Genomic DNA, 23,838 nt, shown 5'->3' with positions numbered 1-23,838 from the left:
TCAGAATCTGCCTGCCGGGGTGTGGACTTTAATAAATCTACTTGTCCATGGGACAGGTTGCTTCATAAATCTACTTGTCCTGTTTCAAAATGCACTTGTCCCTTTGGTGCCATGGAGTGCGGCGACAAATTATGGCAGCAATCTCATTATATAAGGGCTTTGATAATAGCCTCTATGATTATGCCAGGGCTCATACTATTGCAGGGTATGAATACTAGCAAATCCCTAATTTTGCCACCTTTTCACAGATGTACATATGCTGCTGTAGTAGCAGTAAGCAATAGTTCCAGGGTTGGAATGTCCTTTTGAGTAGGTGCAAACCTATGAACTTGCATGTTTTAGGGGTTTTTGCCAGCTCTTCTCTAATCTTTTTCCATACTGAGAAAGCTTGGAAATGTGTTCCTAACAGTTGGGGAAAAACGCTAAACAGATTTTCCCATGAGCAAATGCAGGAATATGTATACTATGGGTGCACTTCTTTGACTTCCTGTAAGGATTTGCCCCCTAATTAGGTCTGGCATTGACAAAAATATTTTGCGTTTGTTAAAAGTCTGTCACTCTTTATCTATCTATTGGCTGATTTCGCTATGTGTGAGAGCATTGTGCTATTTCATTAGGAGCATATTGTCACACAAAGTAGTTTTGTTCAATGCTAGGAACTACTGTGGCAATGTGTGCTTTTTTGAGACCAATAATATGTTTGATTTTTGCCAGTGTTTGTTATAATAGTGAGGGCCGGGCAGCTCCCACAACAATCAAGTTTTACAAAAACCATGTCACAAGTCCTGCATTGACAAAACCAAAAGGCTGACATCCAAGGTCGAACCTGCTGGCTTTGCCAATGCTTGTTTATTTGTATGATTTCCATAATCTTGTTCAAACTGGTTACACTGATTTCCACTATAGATATATTTTTTGTAAATTCTAGCATGGTACCTAAAATTTTACAGTAGAGTGGCAAAACTTTTTTTTTTCTAGTTGCATTTTTTTGATGAAAGTTTTGATTTTGAAAGAATAGAATCCTCACTATTGCTATTAACGTCCTGCAAATATGTGCATCTTATTAGAGAGCTTTCTGGGTGCATTACACGTAGCCTCATACTGTTAAACTTTGCAAACGTGTACACATTTTTATACAGGAAGTACTATCAGTAGTGCAATCCGGAGCTTACAATATTTTCTTACCCCACTCACCTTAATAATAAAGTCTTTGCATTAATGAAGCATAAATACAAGTCTAAACAGCATTAACAGACAGACACAAATGTTACCTTTCTGTAGACAATGCCCTTTCCTGATCCATAACGTGTTACTGTAAACTGGCAGATAAAGGGTGTGAGGTGCGGGGGGAAAATATGTGAAAACTTGTTGCACTTGACCCCAAGCAATATGCACTTGGCGTTGGGCTATTGGAATTCCACCACTCTATGCCGGTCTGACAACCTATCACTGTTCTTACAGCACATCTTTCCTCTATGACCTACTCAACTTTGCCAAATACTTGTTCACCATCTCCAACCATACCCTGGCAGACATTAGCATCTGAGTTCCTGACATTTCGAACTACGTTGTCAATCACGTGGGCAGTCTAGGATCTTAATGCCCATTCAGTGAGCCATACTGAGTAACCTTCCCCAATTAAGCTTCACCTATACTGGGTTCTGCACCTCAATTTCTGGCTGCACACTGCTCTCCTGTTCCGACAACATTTCATTACATTTACTATCCGTTATGAACATTAGGAACATAAACCCCAACTTTACATCGATCAGGAACTCTGATTTTCCCTCAACAGATTCAGTGCTGGATTCACATCATGGAAAGGGGAAGTGTCAACAGGTCTTAACCAGATGAATCTTTACAAGAAACAAAAAACCTAGTCAGAAAAATCTGCAAACAATAAAAGTTTTTTCCACGGAGTTCCACCCTGCTAAAATGCACGAGGATGGCAGCATGTTTAAAAAATTTCCTGGACGATCTCAGGTAATACTTATGCACTGCTGTGGAAACAAACTCATACTTCTCAGACCAAAAACAATATATTTTCCATCCTTGATCCTTGAATATGACAACTTGTAAAAACAATTCTGTAAGATTGATCCCAAGCTTGCTACTCTCTCGTGACAAATACCAAATGTGACTTCATTAGAATTGGTTTTCTTCTAAAACAAATTCAAAACAATCTGGGCCAATATCCATGACTTGATATGCTTGACACAAAATTTTAGGACAATGAGATCCCTCCCTGGTGAACATGGCTGTGAAGGGAAGCCAGTAACAAAGGTCAAAGATTCTCTAAAGCTATCTGCAATTCGTCCGACAACGCAAGGCCAAGGTTTTCAAACTGGTCCTCTCTACCTACTCATGACAAAATTTATGAAAGCATCTCTGACTACTGGCATCAGCACACAGGAACTTATAAATAGCATAATTACCGCTATGTTCAAAATCTGCAAAGCAGAAACAGAGACCATGGCATACCTTATACCTTCCCTGAGCTGCAAATCTTCTCTTGACCATGGTGACTACCCAACAGCCTGAATACCTGCGACAGAACAATTTTATATCTACATTTTTATCTAGCCTATACACTTGTTGAGTTACAGAAATGATGTTAATAAACCTTATAACAGAGTTGCCGATCTATCTGGACCAGGACCAGGCATCTGCCCCAATCATTGTCTGCCACAATCCTTATCAGAAGGATTCTATAAATCGTTTGAGGTGGGAGGTACTTCCCTTCAATGTCTCCTATCATTAACAAAATGGATGCAGTAGTGAAACCTTTATTTTGTTTCTGTGTTACCCTCAGACATCTCCTCCTGTGTGCAGCAAGGATTGATCCTGTTGATTTTCTACAATGGTTTCATCACACTCCTTGTGAGTATACTGGACGATAGAAGACAGGGTCATTGTATCTACACTGATGACAGCCATACAAGGAGCTCAATGAATCATTTCAATGAAGGCAAATTATGGACTACCTTACACAAGTTCTGAAATGGATGTAGTTAAGTTAGCTGTCTCTGAATGCACCAAAGACAAGATGGCTTTGTGGGTCAAGTGACATTTTTTACTAACTTACTTCCATTGCCTTCCTTTGCTCTCGACATCACACCAAATCTCTCTTAGGTAACATCTAGAGCATCACCCTTAATGGAGATCGACCACAGACACTCAGTAGGTCCCTCCTTGAATATTACAATAAAATATAAATCAGTCTTCCTGCTAAGACAGCATATATGTTCTGCAAACTCCGAAGGCTAGAGATGGGTGAGCCATTGAATGCTGGCTCAGCTCAATGTCCTTTTGGAACTTCAAGCCCATAACAAGCTGGGCTCCCATGTGGCTTCTTCCAGCCCCAACCTCCTCTAACCAGACTGTGGCGTTACGGTCAGTGCTGTCAACAGTGGAACTGGGGAACCAGGTTTGAACCTCTGCATCGGTTTGACATTGTGATATTCAAATCACTTTATCTGTCCATGCCAATGAACAATGAATGTAACTGGTGCTCATGTAAATCGCTCCAATACCTTCCGGTCGAGTTCACACTAGATTTTAAAAAGTGCACTAAGAGGTTAAAAAAAGCCTCAACATATACCCATTTACTGGCCGATTTGTACAAAGTGAAACCAGAAAACCATGATAAATTGCGGCTTCCCCGCTTAAATTGTGCGATGTAAGGCAAATAGTATATTGCACCAAAACTCCTTTTTCCCCATTACCACGTAGGAAAGCACTTGCAAAAATATGAGTACATACTATCAGTTGTACAAAACTATCAATATCACTTTAAATACGTCACAAGTGCAATGCCATAACATTCCCTATTTATTTTTTAATAAACAATTGTTATTGATTTTTCAAAGATAAAAACACAAGGGAAAGCACACCAATCCTCTGGAAGCAAGCCATCAATAGACAGACATCTATTCAATACAAGATTCATCATCCAAATACATGCAAGGCAAAATGGTGCAGAAATACTAATCACCTGGATTTCCAGTAACTTTATGGTAGTTGTCCCAACTATTTCCCCCACACCCTAGCGTGCTTGCGGGGACAGCCCATCGCTAAGTATACTGGCTTTTCCTGTCGACCAATTGACCTCTCGCCTCCATTTCGAGAGGGACGGTGTAGTCCATGAGTTTCAGCTAGTCGCAATATCTCTTTTCGCCACCATCAAGACTGTTCCCACAAAGGTATGTTCTACCCTTGTGCCACCTATGCCCTCCATTACCGCCAATAGGACCATCAATGGAGACATTGGAAGCGCCCACCCCAGTATTTCAGCATGTTCATAGAAGAGCACCATTTAAAATGGTGTAATATGGGGACAGCTCCAAGTCAAATGAAAGACGCCTGCCGAGTCTTCAGTGAACCTAGGGCACTGAGAGTTGGGGACCATATAAAAAATAAACTTGTGCCATTAAGGCTTCGTCAAGGGGTCCCAGCCATTGTTCTCACGAGATCTGATGTGATTTAGATCACCTGGTGCATGGTTAGTTAACATTTTATGAATTTGAGACACTCACCCCCTCTCCAGTGCCCAAATAAGCAGTTTAGCCTCAAGCGGACTGTATTCTGGAAGAGTTTTGAGATGAGACAAATGCATATTGAGGGCACAACAGAGCTGAAGGTATTTATAAAACTGAGTGTGGGAGAGTTGATATGTTGTTTGCAGGTCTTGAAAGGACCTCATGGACATTCCTGTCCATACGTCCCCAAGTTGGAAGATTCCCAATAGATCCCATTTTCCAAACCCCTGTAGGCTTGCCAGGTGTAACAATGGCACCAGAACTGATTTTGATGGGTTCATACGAAGCCCCAATGCCTCCTTAATGCAGCGTAGGAGGTTAAAGCTCCGCAGGCCAGTGTTAACAGGGTCAGCCATGTAAACAAGGAGGTCATCGCTGTATAATGCTATACGATCTTCGTTAGCATGTTCACTATTAATGTCAAAGCTTACACTTGTTAAATAAATAGTGACTATCATATATTGTATGATTCATATATCGGATATTTTCAGAGCTCAGCTCATGCACCACCTCTAAGATTCAAGCCAAACCCTCGGCTTGGCTTTGGCACAGCTTTCCCTGCTAATTTGATGGCTCGCCCACCTCTACCGTGAGCCCCACCTCACTCTTGAAGCGAACAGACCTCAAGCCCCTTACTGATATACCAGCCTTGGTTGAAAATGGATGACAATCAAAACTATGTGCCTTGCCCATAATGCTTTGGTTGATTATGTTCTGGACTAGCTTCCCAGACCTGACCAAAAACCTATATTTGGCTTTCAAAATTTACACTGACTCTTTACATCCGATGAGAAATGAACATTTTTGGGGAATACACAACAGTCACAAATCTCAGTGCACTGCCAAAGCTCTGATTGTCAACAGCTGTCCCTCCAACTCGAAGCAAAATGAGATATTTGACTAGAAATATTTATAATCTGAAAACTTTACCTAAACACTGTCTTTCTATTTCCCTGGTCTTGTTCAATCCCTGAGCTACAATGTACACTCAGTCTCATCCTCCTACCTGAAGTGCTCCGAGGCAGTGGTATGACTGTGCTGAGGACTATGTAAAAACAATGAATAACCTACACATAAAACTGTTATCTGAGAAACAGGAAGCTATTGTCATTGCAAACACTGTACCTTGACAAAGTATACTGCTCAGTGTAGTCCTTCTCCCGCTCTTTCTGATTCCCTGGCACCCGGGATGAATCCAACTTGTCCTCCATTCCAGAAGTAGATGTGATCTCAAGATCTTCATTCTGGAAATGTAAGCCAACATGGGATAATAAGCAATGACAATTAAAAACAAATCTGATTTTGTAAAGAGAAACGCATTCATTAAAAAAATGGAAACGCGATCTTAGTTATTTGGTGTCCAAAAATATTTTATCTTATCTCGTCATGCATCATCTGCACATCAGTCACTAAGGTTCTTTCAAGTAAATGACACTGTGTAGGTTTTCTTTTTTCTAGAGACTGAAAGTATACAAAATGTTTCATTAACTAATACTTCATACACAATGCTGAAAGCTTGATGACAGATATATGAATGACTGAAAACAAGATAATGCAGTCCCCTTCAATTGAAGTGGAAAGATTTCTGCAGAGCATTTACTCAAAGTTGTGTGCTTGATGAATAAAACCTCCCTTTAAACGTCAACAAAAAGGGTCCAGTAACTGCTCGATTTAAAGAACGGAAAGAAACTATCACTTATCCACAGCAAACGTTCTGCATTGTTGGTAGCGTCCAAAATACATAAGCTAATTTGGCTTTTTAGAAACTTTCTTAGCCTTTCCTTGTGATTGAGTCTAAAAGGTTAAGATCTTGATGCTATCAATAAGGCCATAAATCGTCACAGCCCAGCAAAAAAGTAGCGCACCTTTCATTCAGGTTCTAAAAAGAGGCTTTGACTGCACTTTCAAATTCTGGAGACCATTGTTAGAACTAAGTAACTTTTTATTTATGGTGTTGAATCGGATATAGATTCACATGCTTGTTTCAATATTTATACCTTGTGAGACTATCAACTTTTTTAGGGCTGAGCCGGAGAGAGCATGCACTAGAGCATGCGTCTCGCTTGCAAGACACTTAAAACAACAAAAAAGGGAACTCTTCTTTACAGCCTCGTAATTGATCACTGCAGGCCTAGCATAGATTGCTTTTATTTTGCCAAGTCTTCTTGTCTCACATTGCACTCATGTTTTGTTCTGTTTTTGCTTGTGGGCACTGTTTTCAAATGATGATGATTATCTTGTTCTAAATATTGCAAAGCCACAATATTTCTTTGTTATTTGTAATTTTCAGGACTGTGCTGTACCATACAATTGTGCAGTACACCCGAATCCACCCCACTCTTATCCAATTCACCCCATTCCAGTCAATGCCAGTCCACCCCACTCAATCCAATCCACCCCAGACCAATTCAATCCGCTCCATTCCCATCCACCCCACCCCACTCCAATCTAAATCACTCACCCAATCCACCACACACAGGGGGTCATTCTGACCAACGACCGCGGGAGCACCGCCAACAGGTTGGCGGTGCTCCCATGGGCATTCTGACCGCGGCGGTACAGCCGCGGTCAGAGACGGGAAACCGGCGGTGTCCCGCCGGTTTCCCGCTGCCCAAGGGAATCCTCCATGGCGGCGCTGCAAGCAGTGCCGCCATGGGGATTCCGACCCCCTTACCGCCAGCCTGGTTCTGGCGGTTTTGACCGCCAGAACCTAGCTGGCGGTAACGGGTGTCGTGGGGCCCCTGGGGGCCCCCTAACAGGGCCCCACCAAGATTTTCAGTGTCTGCCAAGCAGACACTGAAAATCGCGACGGGTGCAACTGCACCCGTCGCACACCCCTTCCACTCCGCCGGCTCCATTCGGAGCCGGCATCCTCATGGAAGGGGGTTTCCCGCTGGGCTGGCGGGCGGCCTTCTGGCGGTCGCCTGCCAGCCCAGCGGGAAACTCAGAATTACTGCGGCGGGACTTTGGCGGGCGGCCTCTGCCGCCCGTCAAAGTCAGAATGACCCCCCACCCATCCCACTCCAAAACAAACTGCCTCATTCCAATCCAAAATAATCTGCCCCAGTCCAATCCAAAACAATCTGCTCCACTCCACTCTGCCCCACTCCAATTCAAACCAATCTGCCCCACTCCAATCCAAAACATTCTCCCCCATTCCAATCCAAAACAAACAGCACCAACCAAAAACAATCTGCCATAATCCAGTCCAAAACAATCTGCCCCACTCCAAACCAAAACAATCTGCCCCACTCCTAAACAATCTGCCCACTCCAATCTGAATCATTCTGCCCTACTCCAATACAATTTACCCCACTCCAATCCTACACAATCTGCCCCATTCCAGTCCAAAACAATCTGCTCTGCTCCAATCTAAAACAAGCTGCCCTAGTCCAATTCAAAACAATCCACTCCATTCCAAACCAAAACAATCTGCCCCACTCAAATCCACCCCACTCCAATCTGCCCCACTCTGATCCAAAACAATTTGTCCCGCTCCAATTCAAAACAACCAACCCCACTCAAATCCAAAACAATCAATCCCAGTTCAAGCAGCCCCATACAAATACAAAACAATCCACCCCACCTGAATCCGCCCTATTCCAATCCATTCCACCAGTCCAATCCAAAACAATCCACCTACTCAAATCCATCTCAATTCACTGCAACCCAATCCACTGCACTCCAGTGCAATCCTATCCCGCTCCAATCCATCCCACTCCAATCCAATCCACCCTAATCCATCCCACTCCTGGACAATCCAGTCCATCTGAATCCATCCCATCCCACTCCAATCCACCCACTCCAAACCATATTAATCCAGCCACTCCACCCAGATCCACCATAGTCCACCCCACTTAAATCCACTCCACTCAAATCCAACCCAATCCACCCAACCAAATCAACCCCACTCCAAATATTCCACCCTACTCCAACCCTCCATACTCCAATCCACCCTAACCCACTCCAATCCCCTACCCAAATCCAATCCAATCTACCTTAATCTGATCACCCAAATCCAATCTACTCAATCTAATCCAATCCACCTCAATCCAATCCTATACAATCCTCTACAATCCTCTTCAATCCACCTCACGCCAATCCAAACCACCCACTTCATTCCACCCCACTCAAGCCCACCTAAACCAATCCACACCATTCTATTTCACCCCACTCCAATCCAACCTACCCCACTCCAATCCAACCAAACCCACTCGAGTCCACCCCACCCCATCGCAACCCACCATATTCCAATCCAGTCCACCCCACTCCAATCCAATCCAAAATCCACCCCACTCCAATCCTTCCAATCCAGTCCACCCCAATCCAGTCCAATCCACCCCATTCCAGTCCACCCCACAACAAAGCACTCCACTCTAATCCAATCCACCCGAGTCCTATCACTTCTGTCCAATTACCCAATAGCTCTTGTATAGGCGAGACCTATTGGATTTGCCAATGTTTGTTAACATTGAGCTACAGTTTAGCTGCTTCTAAGCAATCTAAATAGTGTATTAGTAGTACCCACTTCAATTATACTTAACTTGTTAAGTGCAGTAGAATTACTAGATTAGCTGGCCTGACTGGGATTGAACCTGTGACCCGAAGGTTACACACGCAAATGTCGGCACGAGCATTCAGATTGCTGATTTATTTAACAGTCCTTTAGAGTGGAGCTCATTGTAGGCTGTGCCAACTGTCATTTACCAGAACGACCAAGTGGAATTTCTGCTCTAGCATAAGTATCCAAACAATGCTTCCCGTATAATGCAGAAATGCATTTCCATCTAGCTGTTCAAATAGCATCTGCACAAAAAAGTTGCCCTGGTATCTTTCCTCTTACAGAATGACCACTTGAGTGACGTGGAAAAGGGTGGTAGGAATTTTGTAACATGTTCATAATAGAAGCCATAATGTATGTATATATAGGTGTAAAATGTGAACCTAGCTACAGCAAATGAGCATTCTAAGGGAGGAGGCCCTTTTATACGCTTCGGCCTGGAAATACATTGATTAGAGACAACTTTAACCTTGAGTCCGGAACCATAAACAAGAATGATCCTCCCTATCTGTAAGAAGTACTTGTGCCATCAATGCAATACGAAGATACAAAGACGTTCCTTTAAGTCAAAATAAATAAGAGACTCATCTTCTGTAGTAGGAGGAGTTGAGTAAAGACTGGGAGAAAGGGGGGTGAAAACAATATGAGAAACAAGCTTAATCTCAATAACAAACCCAAAATGGCCCGAAGAATACCATGTCAACAAGAGAAGGATTGCAGCTATCTCTTCTTGTAGACACTACAAGAAAATAGGAAAATCCTTCCAAGTAAAAGTCCTTATATGACAAATATGTACAGGCCTAAAAGAAGCTTCTATCACTTTGGAGATAAATGTGTTCTCTCATAAAGCAACTTGTTTCATGACTGAAAGCTATTTTCTTTCAAGGTACTTGGGTAACCAGATCTTGAAATTTTATGATGGCGGATTTTGACAATTATGCACTTAAATAGTTGAACAATGATTTCATGGAAGCATTTGTAAGCCCTGATTTGCCAAGACGTCCCTGACATACTGGAAACACATGCCATTCTAGGTGCAGAGTCTGGCAGCGGCTCTGTTGTCAAGAGTGCCTTAACAGGATGGGTGAATGTAGAAAAACAGCTAACGTTACAGGTCAAAGCCTTAGGCTTGTTAGCACCATATTCTAAAATAGCCGATAACATAGCACGTATTAGGAGCAATACCACTGACCTGGTCAGTGAACTGCTCTGCCTCCCGTGGCTCCACCTGTAAGTAGAGCCCTTGTTCCTCTGAACTCCTGACCTCTGTTGGAGGCCCTCCTCAACCAGCAGGCTTCTGCCTGCGCCTCATTCCTGGTGTCTAGTGGGAGAGCTCGGCTTTCCTACTAGGCTGCCCTCTGCCTCTCTCCTCCTTTTCTCTGCTTCGCTCTCTGTTTGGTGTTTGCCCCCTTTGTGGTCCTTTTGCCGTTCGCTCTCCACAGTGCTCCTTTTGCCTTACACTCTTTCTTTGCTTTTCCCTCCCCTCACTCCGCTCTCTCTTTCTCTCTCGCTCTCCCTCCCCATCCCCCCTGCTGCCCCTCTGACCCCACCCCCTCCCCTCTCTTACACTGCACTCCCGACACTGCTGCCCCACCCCCTTTTTTGCGCCGTTTTCACCCCGCCTCCCAGCTGTCCTCTCCTTCCCCCTCCCTACTAAATAGCGGTTGTGCCGCTTGCGCGCCTAAGGCAAGCCCATCTGCGCCTGGACCGCACCTAGCGCCGGAACCCCTAGTTCTCACCACACCCCCACAGCCGCAACACCCAACTCCACTACGACACCACCACCTTCCACCCGCTAAACACCAGCCGCTCACCCACCTGCCATCAAGCCACCCCACAGCTCATCCGCGGACCCTTCTACTGCCTGAACTGCTACTTCACCAGACTCAACACCAACGACCCACCCACCAAGGCAGGGCACAACCATCTCAGATGCATCCTACTCAACACCCGCTCCGTCCACAAACATGCTGTCGAACATTGGAATCTACTCGAATCAGCCTCCCCAGACGTCGCCTTCCTGACCGAGACCTGGATCAACCCCTCCTCAATGCCCGACATTGCCATAGCCGTCCTAGACAGCTACAAGATCACCCGCAGGGACTGCACCAACAGACCAGGAGGAGGCATCGCCATCGTCCACAAGAATACCCTCAGAATAACAACCAGCACCGAAGACACCCTCCGCACCGCCGCACACCCGCACTTCCAGATCCACACCGACCCAAACACCACCCTCAGAGGGACCCTCACTTACAGACCCCCGACAGCCATTCAGCGACTCCATCACCGACGTCATCAGCATGCACGCTCTAGCATCCACAGACTACATATTCCTCAGGGACTTGAACTTCCACCTCGAGAACACCAACGACAACAACTCTACCACCCTGCTCGACAACCTCGCCCTCAAGCAGCTCGTCACGACACCCACCCACTCCGCAGGACACACGCTTGACCCCATTTGTTTCGGCCAGCAAACAAGTCTCCTTCAGCCACACCACCGAACTCCACTAGACCGACCAACACTGCATCCTTTTCTCCTTCCAGAAACCCACAACACACCATCACCTGCCCGGATTCCCCATCGCAGATGGAACAAGGTCACTGAAGACCAACTGGTCACTACCCTCTTCCGGAACCCACCTATTGACACCACAGACACTGACAAAGCAGCCAGCAACCTCAGGCAATGGATCGACGACTGTTCCAAACATTATCGCTCGATCAAGAAACCTTCTAACAGACGCACCGACAGAAAGGCCTTCTGGTTCACCACCGACCTCCAAGATTCCAAGCAAACATGCCGAAAACTCGAGAAGAAATGGCGCCAAGATCAGACATCGAACAACCACACTGCCTTCAAGAACACCATCCGCTAACACACCCAACTCATCCGAACCACCAAGAGAACCGCCTTCAAAGAACGCATCGACAACAACGCACACCGCTATAAGGAGCTCTCCAACATCGTGAAGGAGCTCTCCAACCATGGCTCCAACGTCAACGACAGCCCACCATTATAAGACCTCTGCGACTCCCTAGCCACCTTCTTCTACTGCAAGATCGCAGACATCCATGACAGCTTCATGACTCAGACCACCCCCTGTCAACCACTGACACGACAGTCTCACCAACCACCAGCCTCTTGTTCTCATGGACCCACATCAACGACAACAACACCATCAAAATTATGGACACCATCCACTCCGGCTCACCATCCGACTGCTGCTCTCACCATATCTTCAAAAAAGCAAGCTCCGTCATCGCACCCCAACACCTTCCCAGAGAGCTGGAAACACATCTAGATCAACGCCCTCCTCAATAAATCCCAGGCGGACCCAAAGGACCTCAAGAACCTCCGGTGATCTCCCTGCTCCCCTTCCCGGCAAAAGTCATAGAGAAAATTGTCAACAAACAACTGACCCGTTTCCTCGAGGAGAACAACACTCTGGACCCAGACCAATCCGGATTCCACCGTAACTACAGCACAAAATCGCCCTCATCGCCGACGCCGCTGATATAAGGACAATACTTGACAACGGCGAAATCGCAGCTCTCATCCTCCGGACCTCTCAGCCGTGTTCAACACCGTCTGCCGCCACACCCTACGCACACACCTCAACGACACAGGGATCTGTGACAGAGCCCTGGACTGGATCACCGCCTTCCTCACCGGCAGAAGTCAGAGAGTCTGCTTCCCTCTATTCCGCTCTGAAGCCACCAAAATCATCTGCGGCGTACCCCAGGGATCATCCCTCAGCCCGACTCTCTTTAACGTCTACACGGCTAAGCTCGCAAGCATCGCCTGATCTCACAACCTAAACATAGTCTCATACGCCGATCACACCCAGCTGATCCTCTCCCTCACCAAGGACCCCGCCATAGCCAAAACCAAACTCCACGAAGGAATGAAGGCCATCGCCGAATGGATGAAGAACAGCTGCCTGAAACTGAATTCCTACAAAACTGAGGTCCTCATCTTCGGCTCCGGCCCTCCACATGTGACGACTCCTGGTGGCCTGCCACACTGGGAACCACACCGACAATGCTTGCAACCTGGGATTCATCCTGGACTCATCACTATCAATGACCCAGCAAGTCAACGCCATCTCTTCCTCCTGCTTCAACACCCTCCACATGCTTTGGAAGATCTACAAATGGATCCCCACTGAAAACAGAAAGATGGTCACCCAGGCCTTCGTAAGCAGCAAACTGGGCTACAGCAATGCCCTCTACGCAGGCACCACAGCCAAGCTCCAGTAAACACTGCAACGCATACAGAACGCCTCTGCACGCCTCATCCTGGACAACCCCCGCCACTGCCACATCACAGCCCACAGAGACCAACACTGGCACCCCGTCAACAAGAGAATCCCGTTCAACCTCCTCACCCACGCTCACAAGGCACTGCCCAACACTGGACCAGAATACCTCAACAAACGTCTCTCCTTCTTTACCCAGACCCCACAGCTTTGCTCCGCCAACCTTGCCCTTGCCACCTAGCCACGCATCCACAGAACGACCGCTGGTGGCAGATCGTTCTCCCACCTCGCTGCCAAGACGTGGAACACTCTTCCAACCCACCTGCGATAGACACAGGACCTACTTACCTTCAGGAGACACCTCAAGACATGGCTGTTCGAGCAGTAGCAGCCCCCCTCCCTTCAGCACCTTGAGACCCTCACGGGTGAGTAGTGCACTTTACAAATTCCCTGATTGATTGATTGATTAGGAAAAGCCGATAATAGTGCCAGATTCATATCATACTAAAGCACTAAGCAGATACTCAACCATTTAACTGTCCCACACATTTATGGTAACAGGAAGCAGGTTAAAATATTATGCTCCTTACATTTAAGTACAGTTTAACTCAGTCAATCTCCATGTTCCATTCTTGTAATCATTAATTCACAAATCTAACTAGAGAGTACACTATCACTGCAAATGATTGTTCCTGTGACTTGTCCTTATGCTCAATGTGATGCTTGGGCAATGGACACGGACCCAAAATGGCAGAGACACATGATTTCGAACATATCACTTGTAGATAGCACTAAAGAGGACAAATCAATGCTTTCCAACAATGGTTGTGACTACTTCGTTTTTTACCATTAATCACAGCACAACTTAAGTTCAATACATTTGGCATAGGGGACATAAATAAAACTCTCAAATGTAACTGGTCTCACACCTATCTGCTATTCAAACACATTTGCACCTCCAGGGCTTAAACAATGATCATTATGTAAAATACTTCAAATAGTGAGCCCTAGCAACTCTATAGCACCTGAAAACCTGACTGAATGAACTAAGCATCACAGCCCATTACATTTGTTATTGCATAATTACAGCATTTTGCAGCTTCGAGTTAATCACAAACATACTCCAGTAACCATATTCATGTTTATTGTTTTTAAGTTCGACATGTAAATATACTAATAATAGGTAAGGCACATTTGCATGTAAGGTTTACTATCAAGCTCAAAATTAAACTAAAACGCAAGACAGGAATTTTCACCTATCCAGTTTTGGCAATAAGAAAAAGTATTTATGGGTGGATTATTACCTATTTCACTAGCAACAACTAATGTGGTACTCAGATAGGGAACTCAAACCAAGTTATTTGAATTATCTAACTATGGTGGTAGTTTTTGTGCATGTTTCTACATGTTTGCCAATTCACTTTTCTCGCTATATATCTTAGGCTTCGGGGAATCTTGTGGGTCAAAGTGTACAGAACTGAACCATATCACCACTGTTTTAGTTTCACCTTTTCCTATTTTATGTTCTAGTTTTTGGAACGCTCTAAGGTTTAAAAGACCTGATGAAACAAGGGGAGCATATACATGACATGTGGACAACTATGTCATTTAGTCCATATGAAATTTAAAGTTTCTTTAAGACCTTTACCAGAGAGCTAATTAGTTCTAGTACTTCGCTTGAAAATAGCAGAATGTCAAGTCCAGAATGGTATTAAGGACTATTTGCACGTAGGGAAGGGGTGAACAGAAATTAGATGATCCATTGATAGATCTTCTACATATAACATGCTAAGCAACCAAAATGTTTATCCTTTGCATTTTGTTCCATCTAACACAGTGAAGGGAGGCTGATCATAGTTTGAAGATAGAATCCAGTAATTATTTAGGATCTCCTTGGTGGGCATCTTCTCTTTTGCCCTTTTTGAATCTTCTGGTCAAGAAGGTTTGAGAGTTCTGCGGTCCTAAAAAATGTTTGGAACTATTACAACTTCGAGCTCTATGGAAAACAGTAGTGCCAGTAGATGATTTCAATTCTGTTCCATTCATCCTGAAGATTGGTCAGCTGACTTTCAAAATAGTGCACTAATATAAAGCATGCCTAGCGGTTAATGATTAGCTCAATAATGAGTGGCAAAAAGCTTGCTTCTTTCAACTATAGCTCTTGCTTCATGCTCTCAGTTTTCTGAGAAATTCAATTAAGTTATACATCTAGGCCACATTTTAAACTTCAAATCCTTTTTGTTTTGCATTTCTTTTATTATTGAGCATATATCAAAATCAAGATCAAGATAGATAAGGTATATCTTGTAACATTAAAGTAGGAGGCACCTGTCATAAGTACACATATATGTGAATACATTCGTAGTCAAGGCAGAGAATCTGGCGGCACAATGATACATCATCCATGGTAGGTATAGGTCCACGTCTAACAGGATATAGTAGAGGGCAGCCCTATCAGGGGTGGGAGCGCACTTGCTAGTTGGTGTGTGTAGCGTTCAGAATAGGGGATATGCTTCCCATTAAAGTGGGGGGGGGGAGAGGCGGAATATATGAAACGAGTGGGCATCTTGGTCTCAGAGGAGAGGTGACTTAGGTCCCCTAGTCTGCTTACGTGGACATGGAAAGTGTATGTGTAGGGTGCTCCGTGCTTCGACAGGTCGAGGCTCACCAGTAGTGTCCTGTGTAAGATGATATTGGGGAGGTAATGAGTGGTTCAATCGGGGGCTTCATGACACTTCTGTAATAACAAATTAAAAGGAATCTGGAGGGGCCGATATGACTGGGCATGGAAAGAAAAAGAAAGATAAGGGGGGCAGCAGGGGGATGGAGGTGGGCAGGGTGATAGGGGGCAGGAAGGGGGGCCGGCTAGAGGGCTGTGTGTTATGGTAGCAGGGGTGGTCAGATCAGGCGGGGAGCTAACCCATGGAGGCAGGGGTAAGGGGCATAAGGCATCAGTATGCAGTCTTGCTCAGTCCCTTATTAGTTGTAGAAATGGATCCCAAATAATTAGAAAGGTATGTAGGTTGTCTTGTAAGTTATAGATGGTGTGTTCAAATGTCGCCTTCTGGTACATTGTCCTGAGCCATTAGTCATGGGTAGGGAGAGTAGGGGAGTGCCAGTGACGCAAGATGCAAAGTTTCACCATAATGAGTGCAATATGTAGTAAGCGGGCCTGCAGGCGGGTCAGCGTAGAGATGTTTCCAGTCTCTTGTAGGAAGATCAGGGAGTGTGAAAATGGGATCTGGAGGGGGAATATCTTTTGGAGCGAACTGCCCACCTCCTCCCCATAAGGTACTATAGAAGGACAGTTGCAGATGACATGCATTAGGTCACAACGGGAGGCAGGACAGCACCACCACTGGGCATGGGGCAGGAGCTCTGATGCCCTTAATTTGGCCGGAGTCCAGTACCAATCATGTAGAGTTTTGAATAAACAAAATTTCATGTGTGCCTCTCTAGTGCCACGATCGCGTGCCTCCAGGAGTTCCGCCCATTCCACCGGATCAAACTCTGTTTGAAGTTTTGTTTGGCAGGAGATGCAGAGCGTGTTTAAGAGGGGGAGGGAAAAGAGATGGCGTATTCAGGAGCACGTGTAATCCTGACATCACCCCATGGCATTTGCCCCACAGATGCAGGTACGAGAGCACCGGAGAAGGCGGTAGGGACAATGGACAGGGTCTCAGGCACTGATTGAGGCAGTGCTGTAATTGCATGCATTTCCATGTTTGACGGGGTAGGCTATATTCTGCCTCCAGGACAGCAAAAGATTTGAGGGACCCAGCGGTGAGGATCTGTCCCAGGTGTGTGATGCCTAAGTCTCGCCATTCCCTCCAGTTTAGTGTCTGACCTCGTATGCGAAGCCAGGCGTTGCCCCAGAGTGGTGGGCGTTCGTGAAGATGCGTGACCATGCCGAGTAGGCGATGAGCACGTTGCCAGGATTTCATCATGGCTGTATCACCGGATGAGTAGCCCGGGTTCTGGCCTCCTCAGTGCCATATAGCAAGTCCATTCCATGCGAGCTGCCTAGAAGCTTGCATTCTATTTGAACCTATTGCGGTGTATCTACTGCCCCCGGCATCGAGTAACTGAGTTGCGATAAATGGAGGGGCAATGCGTAGTATTCCACAGAGGCAAGGTCAAGGCCTCCGCAGGAGCGATGAGCTTAGCGCCGGCTAGATGGGTTTTGCCTCACCCCAGACAAATGAGCGTCTACTACGATCAATGGCACGTAGTGTGGGAAGTGGGATAAGGAGGGGTAGAAACCCGAGGACATAAGTTAAACAGGGTACCGTCATCATCTGTACTGCCTGTACCCTGGCCCAAAGGGAAAGACCGAGGTGCCACCATTTCGCAAAATCCCTTTGGGTGCTTTCAATCAGTGGGTCCAGGTTGTTGGCAATAACGCGGCCTAGGCCCCGGTTTAGGTATATACCCAGGGATTTGAGCCGGGATGGTGTCCAGTGGACAGGGAAGGCCGCGACTGACACTTTGGTGGTAGGGCGTGACAGAGGTAATGCCTCGCTTTTGTCCCAGTTTATCTTGTGTCCTGATAACTTTGCGAAGTCAGAGAGAAGGCCCGGAGCTTTAGGAGAGTGTGTTGGGGATCCGTTAAGGTAAGCAATATGTAGTCAGCGTCTAAGTATATCTTGGATGTGCCCCCTCGCACAGGAACACCCGGGATGCCTGGGTCCTGTCGAATAGCAGCTGCCAGCGGCTCCATGGCAAGGAGGAACAGGAGCGGGGAGAGACGGCATCCTTGTCAGATGCCTTGCCCTAACAGGAAAGGGTTTAGACTCAAAACCCCTGCAATTCACTTGCATCGTAGGGGATTCATAGAGCCATAGTACCTTATCATTGAACTCATCACCCAAGCCAAAATGATGTAACACTTGTAAGAGGTACCACCACTCTATTCTGTTGAACGCCTTTTCTGTATCCAGTGAGAGGGGACAGCTTCATCAGGTAGGTCCTTGGAGGACCAGAGTGTGTGGGCCAGAGTGGGTAAATGATTCCTGGATGATCGACCAGGCACAAACTCCACCTGAGAATAGTGAACAAGGGAAAGGATGACTTTCCGTGGACGGTTAGCCAGGATTTTAATATCTCCATTCAAGCTGGAGATGTAATTGCCACACAGTGAGGGGTTCCTGCCCTTGTTTGGGTAGGACTGCTATGGTAGCTCTGTGGGAGATAGGTCCAAGGCCTTGTATAGATTATCCACCACATCCACGCCTTCCCATTTTTAGAATTCCTCTGGGAATCCGTTTTCGTCTGGTGCTTTGTGGTATGAAAGTTTGGTAATTGCCTGAGCAATTTCCTCCTTGCTAATCTCACCCTGTAAGAGGTCTCTGCCTTCCTCTGTAAGTGTGGGCAGATAGAGGCCCGTTAAGAATGTGGTAAGGCGTTCAGGATCTTCCACCGTTTCGAGGGTGCCCGGTAGAAGATGGCAAATTCGCGGACAATGTCCTAGGGCGGGTGGTAATATTGCTGGTGGCATTTTGTATTGCCGGGATGGCAAGTGCTGCTTCCTGTTGGCGCAACTGTGCTGCCGGGAGGCGGCCTGCCTTCCCCCGTGTTCATAATGACGCCCTCTCAGCCTCTGAAGAGCATGTTCAGCCTTAGATCTGTAAAGGGTGTTAAAGTCCATCTTGGCATGTTCTAGTTTTCGGCGGTTAAGTGGGGATGGGTCAGTGGAATATGTACGCGTGTAGTTTGCGATATGCGCTTCCAGGTCTTTTTGGTGGAAGAGTTATCTGGCATTAGCGAGTGTCGCATCCCTCATCAATTGGCCACAGAGAGTCGCTTTCGCTGATGCCCACAACATTCTAGGGGAGGAGACAGAACCTTTATTGTTTGCGAGATATGTGGAGACATGAGACTGTAGTTGGGTTTTGCCTTGGGCAGGTGCAGTACCCGGGAAATATTAAGTCTCCATGGTTTGCGTCCCGGGTAGGTAAGACCCAGGTTTGAAGCGAGGAGAACAGGGGAGTGGTCCAAGAGTGCAGCAGGTAGAAGACCGGAGTCGCCAGGTAACGCCACTGTCCCATGGGATATCAGGAAGTAATCAATCCTGGATTGGGAGCCGTGGGCCGTTGAGATGAAGGAGTATTCCGTCCCGTGGATGGGCTAGATGCAATGGATCGGTTAGGCCATGATCAGCTAGTATGTCATGTAAGAGGGCTCTGTCTGTCTGGTTAGAATGATCTCAGGGGCCCGTGTGATCGAGGACCGGATCAATAGCAAGGTTCCAATCTCCTCCCAGAAAGTAATGCGAAGCATCGATTTCCGTGAGGAGGTGATTGAGGGAAAGGAAAAAGGACTGCTTGTTCCCAGTGGGGGTGTAGATCGAGCCTAAACAAAGGACCCTGTCCGCTACATTGACTTAGGCTAAGATGTAGCATCCCTGGGGATCTGACCATGTTTTCAGGATAGTGAGGGGTAAGGTCTTTCTAATGAGAATGGCAACACCACACTTCCGAGTTGGGCTGGAAGAGAAGGCAGATGGGCAGCTGCTATGGATTGATCTTCCCACCCAGTCACGGCACAGCTTATCAGATTCAGGTTGGGATAGGTGCGTCTCCTGCAGTAGGGCAATGCCCACCCTTTGGGACTGCAGATAGGTTAGTACTTTCTTTCTCTTGATATAGTGAGTGAGGCCGTGGACAGTCCACGAGATGGCTATCAAGTTCGAGGGGAGACTGGTGGAGTTAGACTGTGACATCCGTTCAACGAGACGATTAGTCAGAAGCGCAAGTGGAGGCCCCGGTGATAGACTATGAGATGTGGGGTTGGAAGAGTTAGGTCATATAAGAACAAGTAAGTAGGATTTGGGAAGGGAGCCCTTGATCCTTAATGAGCATGGCTAATGCAGGTGACAGGGAAGGGCAAGATGGACACTGTTTAGTGTTGCAGTTGTATAGGGTGTAGTGTGCTGGGAAAGGAGCAGGGTAAAATGAGTACTGGAAAAACGGGGGTGGGGGAGTCAAGCGGGTACAAGTAGGGGGTGGGTGAGAGAGGACAAGGGGAGGTAGTTCCGGAGTAGAGGGGAAGACTCCGGCGCTATTCAGAAACTCTGAACTGTGAACCTAGACTTGTGTGTCCTGAGCACCGTAAACCCTCCACCTAGTGAAAAGGGAGGGGGGAAACGGGGGATGTTACAGTATAAACCATACCAGTATATTAGGGAAGCTGGAGGTGGCTGTTCTGGTTGTGGATGAGCGCAGAGGGAGTAATGTTTAGTAAGGGGGGAGCGGTGACAGGTCTTGGGCGGTGTGCGTAGGGGGCAGGTCAAGTATAGCTGCCCAAATGGGCACCTGGGGGGGCAGGGCTCCACCCATGGGGCAGGAGAAGGGACAGCCAGTGTGCCTTATCTCAGCTTGGATGAGAAATGTGTCAGGGCGCAGGACGTTGTCGGACATTCAGGACATTTTGCCCCATGTGAAATGGGTTAGGGTCAGCGGTGGGGAGGGGAGGAGAGGTGGCGGGGACGAGTGGGCAGCAAGGTCTTGCCACCATAGCAGGGATCTAAAGCATGCAGTGTGATACGTCGAGCAGGGGGAGCTAGGGCGGAGAGGGTAGGTCCAGAAGGCAAAGGGTAGGGATTGGAGTATTTGAGGATTGAGGCAAAGCCTCCAGTCTCTGTCTATGGCTGTGTCCCATAAAGAGGCCGGTTAGTAATCCACCCCTTACCGACTGAACCCCGATGGAGGCGGGGCTCGCAATGGAAAAGGGGGCGAAAGATGCTACAGTGAGGCCGTAGCGGCCATGGTAAGGGTGCAACAGCAGGTAACAAGTAACAAACAGCACCCCAATGTGGGTGTAGGGGTAGGTATCAAATGTCTTACTTCGTGAACCTGTCAGAAACAACAAAAACAATAACAAGAACATTACACATAAGATCGAGCTCTCTGAGGGCAAGAGAGAGACACAATCTCAGGTACTCTAGGCCGTAGCACCAATTGTTGAGTTACATGATATTTATCCGGGCCAGAGAGACGGTGAGAGGGGAGACCCATCCTGGATGTCTCTGTCGTCATGTGGTCGAGGTCTGGTGGGGAGGACACTCGGTCCCCTGTTGGCATGGGCTTCAGTGGGGACCTAGTTTTGTCTCTGCCATGGTCATGGGTGAGGTTTGCCACTGCCTGGAGAGCCGTTTCCCTGCCCTCATGTGAACGGGGAGGTCGATCAGTAGGCCTGCCTCTCTTGGGGGACTGAAGCCCAGCAGGACCTCGCCCCGCTGCACGGTGCTGAGGATGGGAGGATGCTTCCTGCAAACGTGGAGTGGATGAGGCAGCATTGTGTGAGTAATCCATGGGTCATGGCAGCAGGCTATCTAGAAACTGGCGTAAGGCTTGAGGATCAAGACAGTCTTTAGACTTGCCGTCCTTTGTTATCCACATGCGTGCAGGCTCAAACAGGCCGAATTTGATGTCCAATTGACGAAGTTGAGGATGCAGCGCCAAGAATGCTCTCTGTTTCTCGTTGGTGTCCCGGGAGAAATCAAGGGCGATGATGGTGCGAGGTCTGGCTTCCTGGTCTCCGCGCATAGGGCCCAGTCGGTGTGCCCTTTGTAGTTCCAACAGGGGGGGGTTCTTGATGAGGAAGGTTTGACATCCATGCCCTCCGCCCATTTCAGAATCCCGAAGAAGCAGACATTGGGGGTCATTCTGACTTTGGCGGGCGGCAGAGGCCGCCCGCCAAAGTCCCGCCGTCAGAATACCGCTGCGCGGTCAAAAGACCGCCGCAGTAATTCTGAGTTTCCCGCTGGGCTGGCGGGCGACCGCCAGAAGGCCGCCCGCCAGCCTAGCGGGAAACCCCCTTCCATGAGGATGCCGGCTCCGAATGGAGCCGGCGGAGTGGAAGGGGTGCGACGGGTGCAGTTGCACCCGTCGCGATTTTCAGTGTCTGCTTGGCAGACACTGAAAATCTTGGTGGGGCCCTGTTAGGGGGCCCCCCAACACCCGTTACCGCCAGCCAGGTTCTGGCGGTCAAAACCGCCAGAGCCAGGCTGGCGGTAAGGGGGTCGGAATCCCCATGGCGGCGCTGCCTGCAGCGCCGCCATGGAGGATTCCCTAGGGCGGCGGGAAACCGGCGGGACACCGCCGGTTTCCCGTTTCTGACCGCGGCTGTACCGCCGCGGTCAGAATGCCCAAGGATGCACCGCCAGCCTGTTGGCGGTGCATCCGCGGTCCCCGGCCCTGTCGGAATGACCCCCATTGTCTCTGCGACCCCGGCCCTCAAGATCCGTGAGTTTCTCCCTGAGATATTGTAGTTCTTGGTCTCTGTTGGGAGTGGAATTAAGCTTGACCCAACTTGTCTGATAAATAGAGGCACACAGTAAATCATCCACTCATATATCATTTACTTTCATAAAGGGCTGTGTGAGAGTCATACTTCACTGCTGTGGACATTTACTGCAACACCTTTGCTTGCTATTGAAAGAAAGAAACTAAGAGATTCCCTCCTACATGTATTCCACTACAAGAGTACGCTGATGCTGACACGGTGTTCAGCAGTTCTTTACAACAATTACTAAATATATAAAATACCTGGTGAAAGCGAGGATGAGTTATGACTAGACTCCAGTGTGGAGGGGCTGCTTGTGTTCCACTTCAGAGCAGTCGTGGCCTGGTAGTTTGGCTTAAATGCCCCTTTTGAGGAGAAGCCATATCTGCTTTGCAGGTGGACGTATCCTGTTACAGTACGAATAAGCTAAAAACGATGAAATGGAATGAACCTGAGATATTTTCAGTGGGTCAAATTGATTCTGGTTTCTCCAATCATCACTTTTCGATTGTGCATGTTACTGACTGTGTAGATTTTCACCAAGGAACACCCTACTGGAGCTGAAAATATTGCAGGCATGAAATCAGAGTATTAAAGTAATCTGAAATCAGTACTGAAATGGGCCACTGGTGAAAAGGTGAACATTGAAGTTCCTTTAGCCAATTCTCCATCACTACCTATCACTAAGGTAAAGTTGAAGCACCGGGATACTATTTGGGTGCTATTTAGTAGGGACTGGACTGGAATAATCAGGATTCGAGAACTCCTGTGTGTGATGCCTGGTTGGATTTTGGGACCCGTAGTGACATCATATACCAGATGACCCCGTTAACATGATTCTGTCTACCAAAACAAGGCATTTCTCATAATTGTTATACTACAAATAGCCCCATCTCCCTCCTCCTGCTAAATAATTGGTATTAGGCTGTTACAACGTTAAGAAGTCAACCCACCACCCACAACACTGTACTCCCAAGAAGCGAGGTCGAATGGGAACATGCCTTTTATAATCAGGGCAACTGGAAATATGAGATTCTCTAAACCACTGTATTTTCCATGATTATGGATTTACCACACTTCCCAATTAATTCACCATCTGCTACATAAAATGCAGATTTAAAAAAAAAAAAAAATACTTGCTGTCGCACAGTGGCCTACCCTTTGCAATTGTTTAGTTGTACCTTTTCAG

At 47.1% G+C, this 23,838-nt stretch overlaps 1 protein-coding gene across 2 annotated transcripts in view; it reads right to left on the bottom strand.

The window, feature by feature from the left end:
• SPATA7 (spermatogenesis associated 7) overlaps positions 1-23,838 on the bottom strand; it is a 408,620-nt gene that overhangs the window by 152,122 nt on the left and 232,660 nt on the right. For both annotated transcript variants that reach the window (XM_069208136.1, XM_069208137.1), the window contains exon 9: positions 5,664-5,782. In XM_069208136.1, coding sequence (XP_069064237.1) covers positions 5,664-5,782 — 119 coding nt within the window. The remainder of the gene's footprint in view (positions 1-5,663; positions 5,783-23,838) is intronic.

Source organism: Pleurodeles waltl, chromosome 9, assembly GCF_031143425.1.
Source record: "Pleurodeles waltl isolate 20211129_DDA chromosome 9, aPleWal1.hap1.20221129, whole genome shotgun sequence".
NCBI lineage: Eukaryota > Metazoa > Chordata > Amphibia > Caudata > Salamandridae > Pleurodeles > Pleurodeles waltl.
Note: the sequence above shows the minus strand (reverse complement) of the source record. Positions and strands in the feature narration are given on the sequence as shown.